Consider the following 19739-nt stretch of genomic DNA (forward strand, 5'->3'; position numbering starts at 1 on the left):
TATATCTATATATATTCAAAGCTCCAAAGTTGCCCGCAGGCAAGGCAGCACACTCCAGCAGCTTGTCACAAGCATATTCCTCGCAGCAATTGTAAGGGTAAAAGCTACACTCCGTCTCTCTGTAATTACTGTCCTCATGTCGCATAATGAAGCCTGACGCGTTTCTGGGCTAATGCCCTCATCAGGGGCTCGATAGGAGATTCGTGGAGTAGACACACCCACCTGATGTTAATAACAACCCTCAAATGGGCTGCTTTCAGGTGAATAACCGCAAAGGCTTATGGGCCATGCAGTGCGTGTCCACCAGGATAATTTAACTGTATTAGGTGTCCTGGATGGGCCCCGAGGGGTGGTTGAGCCATCAATCCCCTGCTGTTTATCCACATGGGTCTCAGGAGTCTTCGAGACTTGTGGCCCCCTATGACATGGGGTGGTGCGCTCCTTCACGGCTGGACCGCCGAGTACATTTTCAAAGCTCGGGGCCCATCCGTGGCACCTAATACAGTCAGTTGGTGTGTAAGCAGCTCCATGGATGAGTGAGTAGCTACATGAGTGTCTATATGGGTTATTGATAGGTTGTCTGAGTATCTGTATGTGTGCCTGAGTGTCTGTGTGGGTCGTTGGGGTGAGTGTGACTGTGCATAGATGTCTGAGTTGGTGATTCACTGGATGTATGGGTTCAAGAGTGCATCTGAGAAGGTCTGTATGGGTAGGTGAGTGTATATATGGGTGTGTTGGTGAGTGAATGGATGTCTCAGTGGTACCTGTGTGAGTAACAACATATGTGAAAGGCAGTATATGTGTGTGTTGGACTATATAAATAACTATATACGAGAGTGAGTGATTACCGAAGTGAAGTTGGAGAGGGTATGCTTGATTTGTATTCTTTGACATCTGTTATATAGCAATAACTCAAACCAGCTTGCAACGGGTCCGGATAGCCCCATCCTTTAATTTGTAGCAACATATTGACAACATTTATGTCTACCTCATGAGTTGTCAAAATGACTCATAATTTATATTATCTGTATAATCAAATCTTTCTACTGCAATTTCCATTAAAGATGTAATATTTTAATGTCGACTTCAAGTTGGTCATGCTAATTTCCTCCTAGTCCTTTTACACTAAGCATGGGCGAATTTTGCGGATTTGCGAACTCGCAATTTGCAAAATCCGCGAATTCTCGCAAATTTGCGGATTTTTTTTTTGTTGTGTTCGCGCGGGTTTCTGCCAGTTCGCGAGGATTTTGTACAATTTTGCAAACGCGAACTTACCTGTCGGGTCGCAAGTTTTGCGAACTTGTTGTTTCTACGTGTCCAGCCTGTTTGGGACACTCTGCTTCATCACTGCCACTCTCTGTCACCACTGCCACTCTCTGACTACTCATGCCACCCTCTGGCCCACCCATGCCACCCTCGGTTTCATCACAGCACCCTCTGGTTGTCTAGTCAGTGTACATTATTGTGGCAAAGCAAAGCACACCTTCCCTGCCTCAAGTGACCTGAAGTAATTTGGGGCTGATTAATGTGTCACAGAATATTTTTTTAGCTGGCACCTGCTTCCTTAGTGCTTCCTGATTAGTGATCTTTTGCACTTGCTAAGTGCTTTCATTGTTGCAAAATTAGTTACAACACCTGCCCTGCCCCAACTGACAATAATGAATTAGGGGCTGATTAATGGATTTGAACTTCCAGCCTGGCTCCTGCTTGTCTCCCTTAGCTGTAATTCAGGACCTTTGTGGCATATGTGTAACTATTCTGAGGTTCAGAGCAGGGTCACATAATAGTTGCAAGTAGGCAACTGAACTCTGGAGGGGCCCCTCAGGAAGCACTACAGAAAATGGCTACTAATGATGAGCCTGAACTTTTGAACCTGGTAAGTAGTTTCAGTTTTGCTAAGATCGTATTTCTGCAATTTAGCGCTTATTCGGGGGGCGCGAAGTTGTACTGGGAAGCCGCGAACTCACGCGAACAGTGCGAGCAAGCCATAAAATCCGCTGCTCGCGGATTTGCGGATTTTGCGGGAGATTCGCGAATCTCGCGGATTGCGAATTTACCGAAAATCCGCAAAATCCGCGAGCGAAACGGATTTTCCGCCCATACTTATTTTACACATATGATCTTTATGAGTAATTTAATTCGTCTTTTTAAAAACAGGTTTGAAAATACATTATTATTATATTGCTGACCAATGCTCCCCTACTTTTGCAAAATATTTTTGATGGAGGCATAGCTGATTCTTTTATACAACAATAAGCGTTATGAAAATTTTAAAAGGCATGCCTAACATTTTAAATTAAAAGGACCCAAGACTTGATTAAATGGTTCTTCAACAAAGTGGAGAATAGTTTTAAGCAGTCAAGAGTTTAAACATAGGGGGAATCTGTCTATCATGTCAATGAGGAATAACAGGAACACCCATAGTCTATAACTTTACCTAACTTATTGAGGGCTTATAAAAAAATGCAGTTGTAGATAAAGATAACTAATATTCCCTTGTGAGTAAAAAAATGTTTTACTGTAGAAGGCATTTCAAAGGTAACAAAGCACAAGAAACCTCTGCACTACTGAAAGACGAATTAACAGAACGTAGGTGGTCATCTGACTTTTCATTTTATGTCCCAATCACCAGACCTCTTAGTTGTGAATCATTATGCTAAGGGTATCAGTGCTTTGGGGATCTTGGTCAAGGGGGGCAAACTGTGTTCAATGAATTCCTCAGATATTTCTATTGTGATGTCCCAGTAGCTGGAGGTTTTTACCAAGCATGACTTCACTGTAAACACTGAGCGGAGAAAACACAAGGATTGACTTCAATGATCTTTCTGCCAGAGACAAGATATTTAGGATTCAAAATAGTGTAATCGCCTTACATGTTTTACCAAAGAGTCCTTACAGTATTAAACTAGAGCATTTTATGAGTGCATTTGCCAGGTGAGAGTTATTTTTTAAGAAGGAGTTTAATGTTGGGCAGTTACAAAAGCATCTTCAATGTTTTATGAGCTGTTTGTAAGTGGAAAGTCAACAGTCATGTATGGAGCAAGATCAAAAATCACAAGCTCATGCTTAGGAGTGCACAGTTTCTTCTCAGCCATTTTAAATTGTTTTCCTTTGCATTTGTATCAGCGAGTTAAGTGCTCACCTCTAACAACTACTGTGACCTGCTGGTTGTGACCTTGAATCCCTGCGAGGTTAACTGTGCTTTGCACACTTCTGAGGTGGGTCATTTGAGTGTTATTAAATTGGGCATCAGTACAAAAAGAATTAAATTAGTAGCTTGAATGAAAAATAAACTTTTTGGGGTGTGTATATAAAGTATTGTGTTGTTCATTAAATAACACAATGAGCTACCCATTAGGATATGTAAAGGGCAGATGTATGACCGTTTTTTGCTGTTGCAAATGGGAAATCGGCCCATTTGCGACTGCAAAAATTGGTATGTGTAATGTACACACCCTATATCACGAGTCGGTAACCTATTACCGTTCACAAAATAGGGTTTGAGACTCCCTATTAGGAAGGGGTGTGCCAAGGGCGGTCCTTCCTAATACAAAGTTGCACATGTATGATTGGTTTGCAACCACAATGGCGGTCACAAAACACTTGCGGTTTATAACATATTTCAAAAACTTGGTAAGCTACCTGCAAATGGGAAGGGGCCCTCAGGGGACTGGCAGCGGAAATATTTTTTACGAGCAGGCAGTGATCCCACGGACATCATCATCATATCAAGTCCATGGTTCTCAACCGCAGATCAGCTGTTAAACATGCTGCAGACATTGCTGATCTCATCCTTGCCTAAGATAATGACCTCCCAATCTTAACGGAAACCTGTCTCAATTATACTTCCTCCCCCATAATTGACATTCTAGTTCCATCTAACTTTGACATCATCAGACTAGATAGACCAAAAAAAAACAAACAGGAAGTGGTGTAGCATGTATCTTCCACTCCTCGCTCACCCTGAAACAAGCTGACACTGCTCCAATGCCCTTGTGGCAATATTTAGGTATTGATATATGGAAAAACAGCAAGATAGCATGCACTCTACACAGTCTATACCAACCCCCAGGCAACAATCTTCCTTTCATTGAACAGCTAATGGAGACCATTGTGTCTAAATCAGCCGAAAACACCAACCAGATCTTCCTCTGAGACATTCACTGGAATGACACTAATGGCCATTTACTGAACACCTTGAAAGACTTCCTCTTGAACCTCAATCTCTCCCAAATATGTAATGGCCCTACACATAATAGAGGCGCAACCCTCAACCTTATTATCTCCTAAGACAATGTCATACTATATGGAATCCATATTCCCGTGTGACTGATCTGATCACTATCTAGTTTCCTTCCTTATCTTGGGAAACACTGTAGTGCGACAAAGGCAACAACGTAAAACCAAACAATGGACCAGAGACCTGAGAAATAATAAACTTACTGAGCTATCTTTTGCAGCAATAAAATCCTACAACCTACTACAGACATGGTGAATGTGAACAATCTCACAGATCACTATTTCCAATCTATTTCAGATAATCTCGACACAGTTGAGCCGAAACAGCTAAAAGACTCCCCTGCAAATGATCCAAACCCTGGCTCAACTGCAACCTTAATGAAGAAAGACACAAGTTAAGACTTACTGAAAGAACTTGGAGAATCTCTCCCTCCCACTTTCACCTCAAGCATCAGAGGTTGACAAGAAGTGCTTATAACAAACACATTCGAAGATCAAAAACAGAACACTTCAAGACACAACTAGATGAAGCCAAAAATAGACCCAAACAACTATTTGAACTTCTAAAGCAACAAGCAGCACACAACCCTAACTTCCACTCTGGAGATAAAGTATCATCATTCTGTGGAAATTACTTCACCCATTTCAGAGAAAAGACAAACAAAATTGAATCAGAACTATGTCTCACCTCCTAACATCCTCCAAACCATTCTCTCCCCAATCTCCATCCCATTCAACAACCGGTGTATAGCCCGCAAACAAGCTCTTCCTCAAAGAACAATGCTAGATGGAATGCTTTCAGAGTTCCAGATGAAGTCGACATACTCAACATTATAACATCGCTAAAACTCTCAAACCATTTCTCTGATCCTGTGCCTGCTAAACTTACCAAAGAACTAAAATCCTCCAATCTCTCGCTCTGGACCTGGATTATTAATGCATCGTTGTCTCAGGGCCTGATGCCGGACTGTCTAAAAATAGGACAGGTCTCTCCTGTACTCAAAAAGCCAAATTCAGATCAGTCTGACCTCAGCAACTTCTGTCCCATTGCCAACCTCCCTACACTAGGCAAAGGTACTAGAAAAATGTGTGCACTTACAACTCTGTGACCATATTGATAAGTTCCATCTTCTGGACAATTGCCAATCTGGCTTTAGAAAGGGTCATAGCACTGAAACAGTGCTATCACATATTGTTTATGATGCCCTGAGACTGCATGATCAAAAAGAATCATGCCTCCTTATACTTCTGGATCTATCAACAGAGTCAAACAGGACAGCTTGATCAGCCTTCTGGAGGCAAGGATGGGGCTATCCGGACCCGTTGCTAGCTGGTTTGAGTTATTCCTACATAACAGATGTCAAAGAATTCAAATCAAGCATACCCTCTCCAACTTCACTTCGGTAATCACTCACTCTTGTATATAGTCATTTATATAGTCCAACACACACATATACTGCCTTTCACATATGTTGTTACTCACACATGTACCACTGAGACATCCATTCACTCACCAACACACCCATATACACACTCACCTACCCATACAGACCTTCTCAGATGCACTCTTGAACCCATACATCCAGTGAATCACCAACTCAGACATCTATGCACAGTCACACTCACCCCAACGACCCACACAGACACTCAGGCACACATACAGATACTCAGACAACCAATCAATAACCCATATAGACACTCATGTAGCTACTCACTAACCCATGGAGCTGCTTACACACCAACTGACTGTATTAGGTGCCACGGATGGGCCCCGAGCTTTGAAAAGGTACTCAGCGGCCCAGCCGTGAAGGAGCGCACCACCCCATATCATAGGGGGTCACGAGTCTCGGACACTCCCGAGACCCATGTGGATAAACAGCAGTGGATTGATGGCTCAACCACCCCTCGGGGCCATCCAGGGCACCTAATACAGTTAAATTATCCTGGTGGACACGCACTGCATGGCCCATAAACCTTTGCGGTTATTCACCTGAAAGCAGCCCATTTGAGGGTGGTTATTAACATAAGGTGGGTGTGTCTACTCCACAAATCTCCTGTCGAGCCCCTGATGAGGGCATTAGCCCAGAAACGCGTCAGGCTTCATTATGCGACATGAGGACAGTAATTACAGAGAGACGGAGTGTAGCTTTTACCCTTACAATTGCTGCGAGGAATATGCTTGTGACAAGCTGCTGGAGTGTGCTGCCTTGCCTGCGGGCAACTTTGGAGCTTTGAATATATATAGATATATATATATATATATATAACAAGATGTGAAAAGCAGTGACTCGTTTGAAATAAACAAAACCTGTGGTATCAAAGATAATCTTTGACCAGATATCTAGTTCAAAGAAATCACTAGACTGACTCTATATTAATAAATGTGCAGTGGTTGATGCTTTTTGCATCTCTAAACATCAAGAAAATGCAAGAGTGCAAGTGTTAAAAAAGCATAAAATACATAACCAACTAAAGATGAAGTGTTTCAACCTGGAAGACACATTTGGGAAAGCCATGAAGGACTGTAATACTAACAATAACCATTACACTCTCTTTTAGGTATTCTACCCTCTGAAGGCAACACATACATTGCGAGAATATGAGCAGTGGGACCCAAAAAGTGAATGGTTTGCTTTACAACTCAAACTAATCTGAGGTTTTTCTTTGAAATAAATTATGTTTCAAAGATGTTTTTAAAATGTATTATTTGATGTTGTGTCATGAAAAGAATAAATAGTAGGTGTTTTGTTCGCTAGGTCAGTCAACCTAGCACATAGTCGCCATTATATCTTTCTTTGTGGGGTAGACTGGATTCTATTAAAATAACGATTTTACCAATAATTCTCTACTTTCTTTCGATATTACCTTTTAATGTATCAAAATCCCTTTTTATGAAAATAGATATTTTATTATAAACATTTATGGCAAAATAAATATCAATCAGTATACATCTTAATAAATCAAATTATCCAAGGAAAGACTAAGGTTTAAATTCCTTAATTTTGTTTTGTAATCATGAAGCTTTTATTCTTCAAACAGCTCTGGTTTTGGTTACAGGATTCACCTTTTATGATTCACAAATTTAGGTGGAGTTCAGGAGGTCCTTCATCGCCTCACTTTCTTTCTCTCATTTACTTTCTTTCTCTTAATTTCTTTATATTTAACAACAACCTATTTCTTTAGCAATAACTATTTTGAAAAAATATGTGTCTGTTGGACTTGGCCCTTCTGGCAGGTTCACCCCTGAACTTTTTGCCTGGTGTTAATAAATAATTATAGTGATTTCTGGTCTTTAAGCACTTTGACACTGTGGCGCAGTGTAAAGTGCGTGCGCTCCCTGAGTGCGTGTGTGAGATTGGCCTGCCCTACCAAAGGAATGCATGGGGAATGTCTGTGTCCCTGGTAGTTCCTGATGCATGAGGTGTGCATGCTCGAGTTTGGTATGTGCGAACTCGTGTGATTAAATGCTTCGCAATGATGTATGTGGCATGTATGTGTCTAGTGTGGAAGTGCCACTTCTAGACATGGCTGTACATGTGCTGTGAGGGTGCTGGAGTGTGATTGGCTGGAGCTGGCTGGAAAGCCTGGCTCCAGGAAGTCTGTGTGAGTCTGCCCCGGTGGTGAATGGAGAGATTAGCATGCTGATGTGAGGGAGGGGCTGCACCTGTGTCCTGAATGAGGCTGGGTTTCCCCCACACAATGTTGGCTCTGCCCCCTTTGGAGCGACTGATGACTCTAGCCTCCCTAGTGAATGAGAGGAGTGGTTGAGCCATCAAGGGTGCTCCAAAACCAGCTGTGACTGGTTCTCCCCCACCCGGCACCTGAAGACAAAGGGAAAAGGTGTATAAAAGAGGGGCTGTGATCCCATGAAAATGTTCTTGTTCCCAACTTGAATCTTACCAGGGGCATGCTGCTGCTGGGGCCCGGGGGAAGGCTTGCCCTGCCCAGCCCCTGGACTACTACATCCCCTGGACCCCTGAAGGACTTTGTGGAAGACTTTTGGGGCACTAGAGCCTGAGGAGCGCTCTACCTGTACTCTTGCTGGACTGGTGACCTTTGGTTCCCTAAAGCGCCTGGGAGTGCTTGTTCTTTGCTCTAGCGCTGTGGAGCGCTGTGTCTTGCCTTCTAGTGCTTGGGAGCGCTTCATTTCTGCTGTAACGCTGAGGGAGCGCTGTTTATCTCAGCCGGTGCCCACCCGGCATTGGCCCCAGTTTTGCGAGGGTTAAATGGACTCCAGCGAGTGCCTACCTCGCTTTATTTCTTATTTCATTACTTCCCCGAGGGAGCCTACCCCTCGTTGTATCCCCTAGCTCACCGGCGCTGGCCCTGGTCCCCTCGTGACGTCTCCCCCGGGCCGTGCTGGGATTGGCTGCCGGCCCGGGATTCCCTGATGACGTCATTCCCCGTGTCCTGTGTCCTGTACCTCTGAATGTGTTGTTGATGCATCATGTGCCTTGTTCCTTACACCGCTGAACGTGTGTTGATGCGTCATGTGTTCCTTACACCGCTGAATGTAGGTTTCTGCATCATGTGTTTTCCTTCCATACACCTCTGAATGTGTTGTGATACATCATGTGTGATATGCCTATACCCCTACAGGTATTGTGATACTTAGGTGGTTGTTTTCTCCTAGTACAGGTGGTGCTAGTGAGGTCCCGGTTTCCTGCATGACCTGTTCCTAAGGTGGTTAGGATTGCGTAGGTGGTACTTACCGGTTACCAGTGATTACTGGTTGTGTGCTTTATGTTCTAGTTTGTGCTACAGTGATTTATATTCTATGTTCTAAGTGGTAATTCTACCAAGTACTAAGTCTGAAAGTGCATATTCCTGACAGTGGTCCATGTGGCCCTGTCTTGTACATATCCCCTGTAAATTCCGCCCGTGCATGTTGGTACATTGTAAAGTGTGTTTTATCTAATGTGTTTTGGTATAATACAAAGGCTATTTTTATATATAACCTTGTGTGGAGTTTTCTTTGTGGTGGGCCTTGGGTGTTGTTGCTGGGGTGTGTGCGCAAATACTTAACTCACATCGCCTCCAACTTTAGCCTTGCTGCTCGCGCCACGTTACCTAGAGGGTGAGCAGGGGTTATCTTGGCATGTACCTCCCTTGCCCTGACTTAGGAGTGGTGGTCTCTGACTGACTTTAGCGCAAGCCCTGGCCAGCCAGGGATCCCATTTCCAACAGTGTCTATATTTTCAACCTGTAATTTTCTATTGACAAAACCAGTGATACAAATATAGTTAATGAGTCAACTATTTAGGACAGAAAATGTCTAACAATTTAACAAAAAGCTGTTGTTTGGAAATGTTGGGTACCAAGAGGTATTTTTTGGTTGTGCCAATTCTCTGATAATTATGAGTGGCTTCTTTTTTCTTCAACTACAGTACAAATATAAATTACCAAAATCTTGTTTTAAACAGATTAAAGGAAACAGTTTTTTATTATTTATGTATTCACATTGTCATTAACTTATGTCATTTTCATTTACCACATAAAGCTTCAGCAATAAATTAGTTTATGAATGTTAAGTGATAAATTAAAGATTGAACATGGATAGACCTTAAAAAATCGTCTTCATTTTAATTTGTAGCAAAATATTGACAACATTTATGTCTACCTCATGAGTTGTCAAAATGACTCATAATTTATATTATCTGTATAATCAAATCTTTCTACTGCAATTTCCATTAAAGATGTAATATTCTAATGTCGACTTCAAGTTGGTCATGCTAATTTCCTCCTAGTCCTTTTACACATATGATCTTTATGAGTAATTTAATTAGCCTTTTTAAAAACAGGTTTGAAAATACATTATTATTATATTGCAGACCAATGCGCCCCTACTTTTGCAAAATATTTTTGAGGGAGGCATAGCTGATATTTTTATACAACAATAAGCGTTATGAAAATTTTAAAAGGCATGCCTAACATTTTAAATTAAAACGACCCAAGACTTGATTAAACGGTTCTTCAACAAAGTGGAGAATAGTTTTAAGCAGTCAAGAGTTTAAACATAGGGGGAATCTGTCTATCATGTCAATGAGGAATAACAGGAACACTCATAGTCTATAACTTTACCTAACATATTGAGGGCTTATAAAAAAATGCAGTTGTAGATAAAGATAACTAATATTCCCTTGTGAGTAAAAAAATGTTTTACTGTAGAAGGCATTTCAAAGCTAACATAAAGCACAAGAAACCTCTGCACTACTGAAAGACGAATTTACAGAACGTAGGTGGTCATCTGACTATTCATTTTATGTCCCAATCACCAGACCTCTTAGTTGTGAATCATTATGCTAAGGGTATCAGTGCTTTAGGGATCTTGGTCAAGGGGGGCAAACTGTGTTCAATGAATTCCTCACAGTGTCACTATGTCAAGATATTTCTATTGTGATGTCCCAGTAGCTGGAGGTTTTTACCAAGCATGACTTCACTGTAAACACTGAGCAGGGAAAACACAAGGATTGACTTCAATGATCTTTTTGCCAGAGAGAGACAAGATATTTTGGATTCAAAATAGTGTAATCGCCTTACATGTTTTACCAAAGAGTCCTTACAGTATTAAACTAGAGCATTTTATGAGTGCATTTGCCAGGTGAGAGTTATTTTTTAAGAAGGAGTTTAATGTTGGGCAGTTACAAAAGCATATTAAATGTTTTATGAGCTGTTTGTAAGTGGAAAGTCAACAGTCATGTATGGAGCAAGATCAAAAATCACAAGCACATGCTTAGGAGTGCACAGTTTCTTCTCAGCCATTTTAAATTGTTTTCCTTCGCATTTGTGCTCACCTCTAACAACTACTGTGACCTGCTGGTTGTGACCTTGAATCCCTGCGAGGTTAACTGTGCTTTGCATACTTCTGAGGTGGGTCATTTGAGTGTTATTAAATTGGGCATCAGTACAAAAAGAATTAAATTAGTAGCTTGAATGAAAAATAAACTTTTTGGGGTGTGTATATAAAGTATTGTGTTGTTCATTAAATAACACAATGAGCTACCCATTAGGATATGTAAAGGGCAGATGTATGACCGTTTTTTGCTGTTGCAAATGGGAAATCGGCCCATTTGCGACTGCAAAAATTGGTATGTGTAATGTACACACCCTATATCACGAGTCGGTAACCTATTACCGTTCACAAAATAGGGTTTGAGACTCCCTATTAGGAAGGGGTGTGCCAAGGGCGTTCCTTCCTAATACAAAGTTGCACATGTATGATTGGTTTGCAACCACAATGGCGGTCACAAAACACTTGCGGTTTATAACATATTTCAAAAAGGTGGTAAGCTACCTGCAAATGGGAAGGGGCCCTCAGGGGACTGGCAGCGGAAATATTTTTTACGAGCAGGCAGTGATCCCACGGACGTCATCATCATATCAAGTCCATGGTTCTCAACCGCAGATCAGCTGTTAAACATGCTGCAGACATTGCTGATCTCATCCTTGCCTAAGATAATGACCTCCTAATCTTAACGGAAACCTGTCTCAATTATACTTCCTCCCCCATTATTGACATTGTAGTTCCATCTAACTTTGACATCATCAGACTGGATAGACCAAAAAAAAAACAGGAAGTGGTGTAGCATGTATCTTCCACTCCTCGCTCACCCTGAAACAAGCTGACACTGCTCCAATGCCCTTGTGGCAATATTTAGGTATTGATATATGGAAAAACAGCAAGATAGCATGCATTCTACACAATCTATACCAACCCCCAGGCAACAATCTTCCTTTCATTGAACAGCTAATGGAGACCATTGTGTCTAAATCAGCCGAAAACACCAACCAGATCTTCCTCCGAGACATTCACTGGAATGACACTAATGGCCATTTACTGAACACCTTGAAAGACTTCCTCTTGAACCTCAATCTCACCCAAATATGTAATGGCCCTACACATAGTAGAGGTGCAACCCTCAACCTTATTATCTCCTAAGACAATGTCATACTATATGGAATCCATATTCCCGTGTGACTGATCTGATCACTATCTAGTTTCCTTCCTTATCTTGGGAAACACTGTAGTGCGACAAAGGCAACAACGTAAAACCAAACAATGAACCGGAGACCTGAGAAATATTAACCTTACTGAGCTATCTTCTTGCAGCAATAAAATCTTACAACCTAATACATACAAGGTGAATGTGAACAATCTCACAGATAACTATTTCCAATGTATTTCAGATAATCTCGACACAGTTGAGCCGAGACAGCTAAAAGACTCCCCTGCAAATGATCCAAACCCTGGCTCAACTGCAACCTTAATGAAGAAAGACACAAGTTAAGACTTGCTGAAAGAACTTGGAGAATCTCTCCCTCCCACTTTCACCTCAAGCATCTGAGGTTGACAAGAAGTGCCTATAACAAACACATTCGAAGATCAAAAACAGAACACTTCAAGACACAACTAGATGAAGCCAAAAATAGACCCAAACAACTATTTGAACTTCTAAAGCAACAAGCAGCACACAAACCTAACTTCCACTCTGGAGATAAAGTATCATCATTCTGTGGAAATTACTTCACCCATTTCAGAGAAAAGACAAACAAAATTGAATCAGAACTACGTCTCACCTCCCAACATCCTCCAAACCATTCTCTCCTCAATCTCCATCCCATTCAACAACCGGTGAATAGCCCGCAACAAGCTCTTCCTCAAAGAACAATGCTAGATGGTATGCTTTCAGAGTTCCAGATGAAGTCGACATACTCAACATTATAACATCGCTAAAACCCTCAAACCATTTCTCTGATCCTGTGCCTGCTAAACTTACCAAAGAACTAAAATCCTCCAATCTCCCTCTCTGGACCTGGATTATTGATGCATCCCTGTCTCAGGGCCTGATGCCGGACTGTCTAAAAATAGGACAGGTCTCTCCTGTACTCAAAAAGCCAAATTCAGATCAGTCTGACCTCAACAACTTCTGTCCCATTACCAACCTCCCTACACTAGGCAAAGGTACTAGAAAAATGTGTGCACTTACAACTCTGTGACCATATTGATAAGTTCCATCTTCTGGACGATTGCCAATCTGGCTTTAGAAAGGGTCGTAGCACTGAAACAGTGCTATCACATATTGTTTATGATGCCCTGAGACTGCATGATCAAAATGAATCATGCCTCCTTATACTACTGGATCTATCAACAGAGTCAAACAGGACAGCTTGATCAGCCTTCTGGAGGCAAGGATGGGGCTATCCGGACCCGTTGCAAGCTGGTTTGAGTTATTCCATACAAATCAAGCATACCCTCTCCAACTTCACTTCGGTCTATATCGGAGTTCCCTTAAGGATCCACACTCTCCTCTAAGCTATTCAATCTGTTTATGGAACCCCTCATGAAAATTCTAAAGCACTCAAATATTCGTCATCATATGTTCGCTAAAGACACTCAATTATACTTGAAATCTCAACCCCCCAAGACGTGAAGGCTCTCATTTACACCCTGCTGCAAACCCAGCATTAGCCAACTCACAACTACCTTATGCTCAATGCCCTCAAAACAGAATTCCTCCTGATCACCGCCCACAACTGGTCTATCCCAATAGAGGTATGGCTCAAAAAATGTACAGCTCTCAACTGTTTCCTAACCATCATCGACTTCACGAGATCGCTTGGTATAACTCTTGACAAACATTTGAATTTGCAAGATCATATCAGCGCAACAACCAGGGGAGCCAACTGTCAGCTAAGCATCCTAAAGAAAATTAAACGTTTCTTGCCCTCGATTACTGCCTTACAAATCGAAATGAAAAGATTTCTGATGAACAAATATCTCTATTAACAGCTTTAAGGGATACAGGATGAATCTTTTGTTGACAATATTTGATTGTGCTTACATACTAAATGTATGCTCTGCAGTTCTTGCTGCTCCCACTCATAACTATCTTTGCCATTTACTCTACATGTGTAACCTGTCTACGATGTGTTCAGCGCTCTGATACCCGGATGGGTCACGTCTGCTCTTTATAAAACTCGTAAAAAATAAAAAGAAATACACTTTAAAAATTAAACAGAAACATCTCATTTTTCTTTTTTAAATGCATCCCGTTTTCCTTCAGGGAAAATGGGCTGCATTAAAAAAAACCTGCTTTATTTAAAAAGCATTCACAGACATGGTGATCTGCTGGCGTCAGCAGGTCACCATCCGTGTGAGTGCTGGCCATTCCTAATGAGGTTGCAAATTGCGACCTGCCTCGTGAATATTAATGAGGCAGAACGTTTGCGACCCCTTCGGAATTTGTACATTCCATTTTGCAAGTAGCAAAATGGAATGGTTGTACATCTGGGCCTAACTGGTTGGAGCTAGTAGGGAGATGAAATTCAGACTCTCTTTCACTAGAATAGTCTGAAGTCACCAGGTTCTCTCATGTTCACATCAGTCCAGTGCTTTTAAGGACAGACTTCCCTGTAAAAGGACAAATGTAAACATACCTGTTTGTTTTCAAAACAGGAGAGGAGGTAGAATCCTGGAGGGTGTCTGGACTGGTGAAAAGCTGAAGCAGCCAGCACAGGAAGAAAGAAGGATACGGTGATCAGCATCATTTGTAAATTGTGGTCCTTGGCCTCGGAGGAGCATGCACTATCATTGGCAGTGTGAAATGCAGCTTCATGAATATTTATTTTACCAAAATACTTTTGTTTTGCCTAGAATTTGTTGTAATATTTTGCACCACATGCCCCTTCTAACGAGAACATCGGTAGCAGCAAATCAGCCCTATATCTGCTGCCCTTACCCTCTCGCCACAGCATCCATCACACGAATCCACCTACATCGCTAGGTAATGTAGTTTACATCTCTCATCATTTTGCCCGGTGGCCAGCCACCAAAAAATGTGCCTTGCCAGAGGAACCCTCTAACTTAACAGTAATTTCCTAAGTAACACAGGACGTTCTACTTTGCAGTTAGAAGGTAGACCCTTAGCAGGTGTAAAAACCATGATGCCCCTTTGCAGGCTCCTGCAGCCCCTAAAGAAATTTACAAATAAATCACTATTTACCGCGCCCAGTTGCTGCTCTCCGCTCTTTGGTGCGCGCAGCTCTCCCAGGAACCTTGATGTCTGCGTAAACAACTTCCCCCGCCATGTCAGTGTCGACGGGCGAGCTCTCAGACTGGGGACTGCGATGCTTCAAGTCTAAACTCCTGAAGTCACAGAAATGAGCGGCTTTAGCACCTCCAAGAAGAGGAAGTGTTCGCAGACTATGTGAGAGGGGACGATCGACACCACTGACGTAGATTCATCAAAACGCCTTCACGACTTCTTTTTTTTTTTCACTATACGACGCTTTAGAGTTTATTGCTATGTAGCTGTATTGATTGATAGAGGATGAAATATTATTCTGAATAAACTTGCTGATTTCTCTGCATATGTGTTAAGGTACCTAAGGTTCAATCATTTTTTTAGTCTGTGTTAATATTGGCAGTAGATGAAGTTTTTCATCTGTCGATTGCTGGCTTAAATACATGTATTGTTTTTCTGCTACTGATTTTAGGATTTATTGTCTTCAGGCCTATTGGTGTTATTAAATGATTTTGTATTATTTGACACCTTTATAATAATTATATGGACGTAATACGTTTCTTTTTATATAGATTTCATTAAAAAAAGATAATTCACTTCTTCAGTGAATCCATTCACTACTGTAGAGACGGAAGTGATAGCTGAGTGCAGTAAAAATCATAGCGCCAGGGTAAATATTCATGTTCTACTTTATTTTAACGTTGTACACAGGATCCGAGCTTTTTATATCTTACAACACCGCCTACACAATCGCATAAATTAAAAGATGCAGTAATAAAATTCATACAAAATGCAACTTGATGCAGGCCAAATTTGTCTGCACATATATGAATCGATGAGACATTTGTAAAGAAGCACAACTCTTAAAAAAGTGGAAACGTTTAATGTCGTTTTCAAAACCATAACATTTAATCAAATAAACTCAAACTCACTGGGGCCTGGCTCCTATTTACCCCCGGCTATACCAGAGGACATTCCTATTGGTCACCAATCTGGTTCTATGACAGGCAGTTTCTTGATGAGTTATTTGTTAGGTAGCTTGTGTCTTAAAAATTGAAAGACTTCAGCGGTTGTTAGTGCACTCATCTCCTTATCACATGCTCTAAGTACCAGCCATTGAATAAAAGCTGAACTGCTGAGTTTCCTGCCATTTGTGTAATAGAATGATACTTTTCACAACACAATTCATCTGTATCTTTGTGTCTCTGATAACACCTTCATCACTGTAAAAACATGTTGTGCTCGGATACAGAGATATTTTATGTTCTCAGAGTTCATTCTCATGGGTCCCACTAATGCAATAATATTTCCATAGTTCAGAATTAGAAGGCAATTCATGTTTGACGTGTGGTTCTCAAAACTACTCAAATCGGTGTCATCTATATATTAATCTGGGTTCAGCCAATGCAGCAAATACTGATCTCTTATGTGTCTCAATTGTTAAGCAAAATTGATTACTGATAGAAAACAGTTTCCTAAAAATTCGAAACAGGTAATTCGTATCTCCTAATTAAAAAACAGTTTCTGAGTAATTTAATCACTTTCCAGGACAGCGAAAAAGGAAAATAAAGAAAAATTAATGCAGTATATTGTAAAGTTATAATCGAGTGAAAGAGACAATGTGAGATTAAACTACAATGTACATAGGTGAAAAATTCAGCTTAAACGCTTAAAAGCCTTTGCTCTCTTAAATGCCAATACAGCATAACTTAACAGAGTGCATGCTCCTCGCAACTCTTCCAAGAACTATCGTTATCATAAGCTGCATGCACGATCCACCTTACAATCGAATCAGCAAACAGAGGAGTGTCTTGATTAATTGATTTTGTCATAAGCAGCCTTCTCACCTGGAATATTACACGCTGCAATTCTAAATAATACAAAATGTCCTTGCTTTCGTAAAGGAAAGTTTCATTTCTTTTCTAAGGACACGGAGGCAAGGATTGCACTTAAAGTTCTTAATTTATTTTTGCTAAGTAGCCACATTTTTTAATGCAATATAAAATAGGACTGCAGATTCCATGAGACCCAGTAAAAAAAGCAATAGTCCACCAATGATGTTGACTTCCTATTTCTTCATGCAAAAACTAGAATTGAAAGGCTCCTACTACTGATAATCATGTTTCTGTTTGGCACCTATAATGAAGAAGCTACGCTTAAGTTCCAATTCCAAATACACTCAAAAAACCTTTGTCTGTTTTTATTCAATCATTAGATGTACTGTAACAACGAAGGAAAAGCCATTGATTTCATAATTTTTCATTCGTAAAATAATTATCAATATTCATCACAATCTGATGTAAATTACATACGTATACCCCGGAATGAATCACATTACAGTTCTTGGGAGGGCTTTGATCATATTCTTAGCCAGGTGGGATAATCCATGCCTCCCTGTCCCTAATACAATTGGAAGTTTTCAATATGATAGCTAAAAAAATGTATATTCTATGTAAGGACTGGAGGATCAGGTTATGCTTGTTTAAAACGTACTTATTACCAATGGTGCCACACCATCACTGCTTTAAAGTAGAACTTCTTAATAGATATGCAGCCCTCAAAATGTCTTCCAGACAACATGCCACCAAAAGCACTTTACTGAGTGAACTCCAAAAGATAACATATCGATGCCTGCTTCACTCGTTACAGAAATCACCTATCTAGCAATCGTAAGGGAAGAGACAGGCTAAAAGACTTTCTTTATTGCAACCAACAGCTGTTGAGTACCAGCAGGTTAATGTTCCTCTTCATTGCCTCAAAGGCCCTAATGCATCTCTCTACAAAGTTTTTGAATGACTAGGCAAGCTGACTATTGAACAGTTCTTAAGTTGGACTTGGTGCTCCTAGATACCATAAAAATAACCCCTTCCAGGTTAAACACCATGAAGGATAGCGCTTAGATACCCCTGGGTGATAACGCGCTCTACCAGTGCATAATAACATAACATAACATCTACCGCTCTAATATCAGACCCTCTTACATGAGACCAAACATAAAAGCATGGCTAGCGTAGCTGATTACTCCTTCCTGGATCAAAAAGAATTATCCTGCCAGACTCCAACAGACGACCACATTGATGTCCCACAATCAGGAGTTCTGGGGTTCTGGGAGAATAAATAATCAGATGCTGCCGAAAAGTCTGCAAACCAGTGGATGCTCGCAGATTGGCTGACAGTTAAATGACTCATGACCTACTGAAATTGCAAAGCTGCAAACGTTGATTGAACGATAAGTTAACCCATGTTGAAACTGTTCTGACAGAAAATTCATGACATAAACTATAACTGACCCAAAGAGATCCAAATTCCATCCCACACATCAACTGGACCATCTATGCCAAAAGGAGCTGTATTACGTTACAGTGGAATTCGACCAAGCATTCTTGATGAGGTCTGAAGCTTAATCCAAAAGGCCTGAGATGCTCCATCACCTCCGATAATTTTCCACACCACCAATCGGAGTGTTCCATTCAGAACCAGCTGCTGAAAGTTGCCCCAAGCATCCATCAACATGTTCGGACCCTGGGGAAGTAGGATTGGTGAATCCATAGAAAGTTTCAGAAGAACTAAAAACCATACTTGCGATCTCTAAATGAGTGTCACTTAGATCAGGGATGCCTATTGCATCCTCAACTATGCTGTCAGTATTGTGACCATCAATAAAGGGGGAAATGCATTTCCTAGGAACTTGCTCTAGTCCCACATAAAAGTATTGTTAGTTTGTGCTGGGAGATCTGGTCACCTGCTGAAAATTAGGGTATTTGATAACTGAGACTTGATGACAAGACGTCCACCTGCCAGGGACTCCATTTATCCATGATCATCTGTAGAAGGAACAGGTCCAGGTTCCACACCCTAAAATTCTTCAGGTGTCTGGAGTTCCAGTCTGCTATAAGGTTCACTTTTCCTTCATGTCTGATATCTCTAAATAGCTCTGCCAGGACTTTTGACCTTGTTCCTCCCCGTCAATTTATGTAGTAGATGGCAGATGTATTGTCCATTTAAATGTAAATTGATACTTGTATAGCGCACTACTCACCCGCAAGGGTCTCAAGGCGCTTGTAGGAATACCCCTGTGGAACCCATCCTGGCTTTCCCTGTGAGGCGTCCACTCCTGGGCACCCCCAAGGTAGAGGCCAGGCATCCTTAGCGTTGTGGGGGCCATTGTGGAGATTAAGCAAGCTATTGCCCAGAGTTGCAGAGTGGGACTCCATGATTGGAATAGGCGAGAATTATCAGGTCCGTGGAATTTTTGAGCCCAAGACCTGCCGAGGCAGGGAATTGAACCCTGGTCCCGGGCTAGACCTCTGCATCAGGGTCGGCCGCTCTAAACATTGAGCCACACTTCTCCACTTTATCCTTCTCCATTTAGAGAAGGATAGAACACAACACTGTCTCTGGAGAGATATTTCACTTCAAATGATCCTGGCAGTAGTTTCAAGCGACTTATGTGCAGTTACCTTTTCTTTTCCAACT

General features: G+C 41.3%; 1 protein-coding gene across 1 annotated transcript in view; it reads right to left on the reverse strand.

Moving 5' to 3' along the window:
- Window positions 1–15327, reverse strand: part of LOC147700910 (killer cell lectin-like receptor subfamily B member 1B allele A) — a 439368-nt gene extending 424041 nt beyond the window's left edge. Inside the window, exon 1 of the mRNA XM_086928539.1 lies at window positions 15243–15327. Within this exon, the coding sequence (XP_086784665.1) occupies window positions 15243–15327 (85 nt within the window). The remainder of the gene's footprint in view (window positions 1–15242) is intronic.
- Window positions 15328–19739: the final 4412 nt, after the last annotated feature.

The sequence above is a fragment of the Lissotriton vulgaris genome, chromosome 7 (genome assembly GCF_964263255.1).
Source record: "Lissotriton vulgaris chromosome 7, aLisVul1.2, whole genome shotgun sequence".
In the NCBI taxonomy this organism is placed as follows: domain Eukaryota; kingdom Metazoa; phylum Chordata; class Amphibia; order Caudata; family Salamandridae; genus Lissotriton; species Lissotriton vulgaris.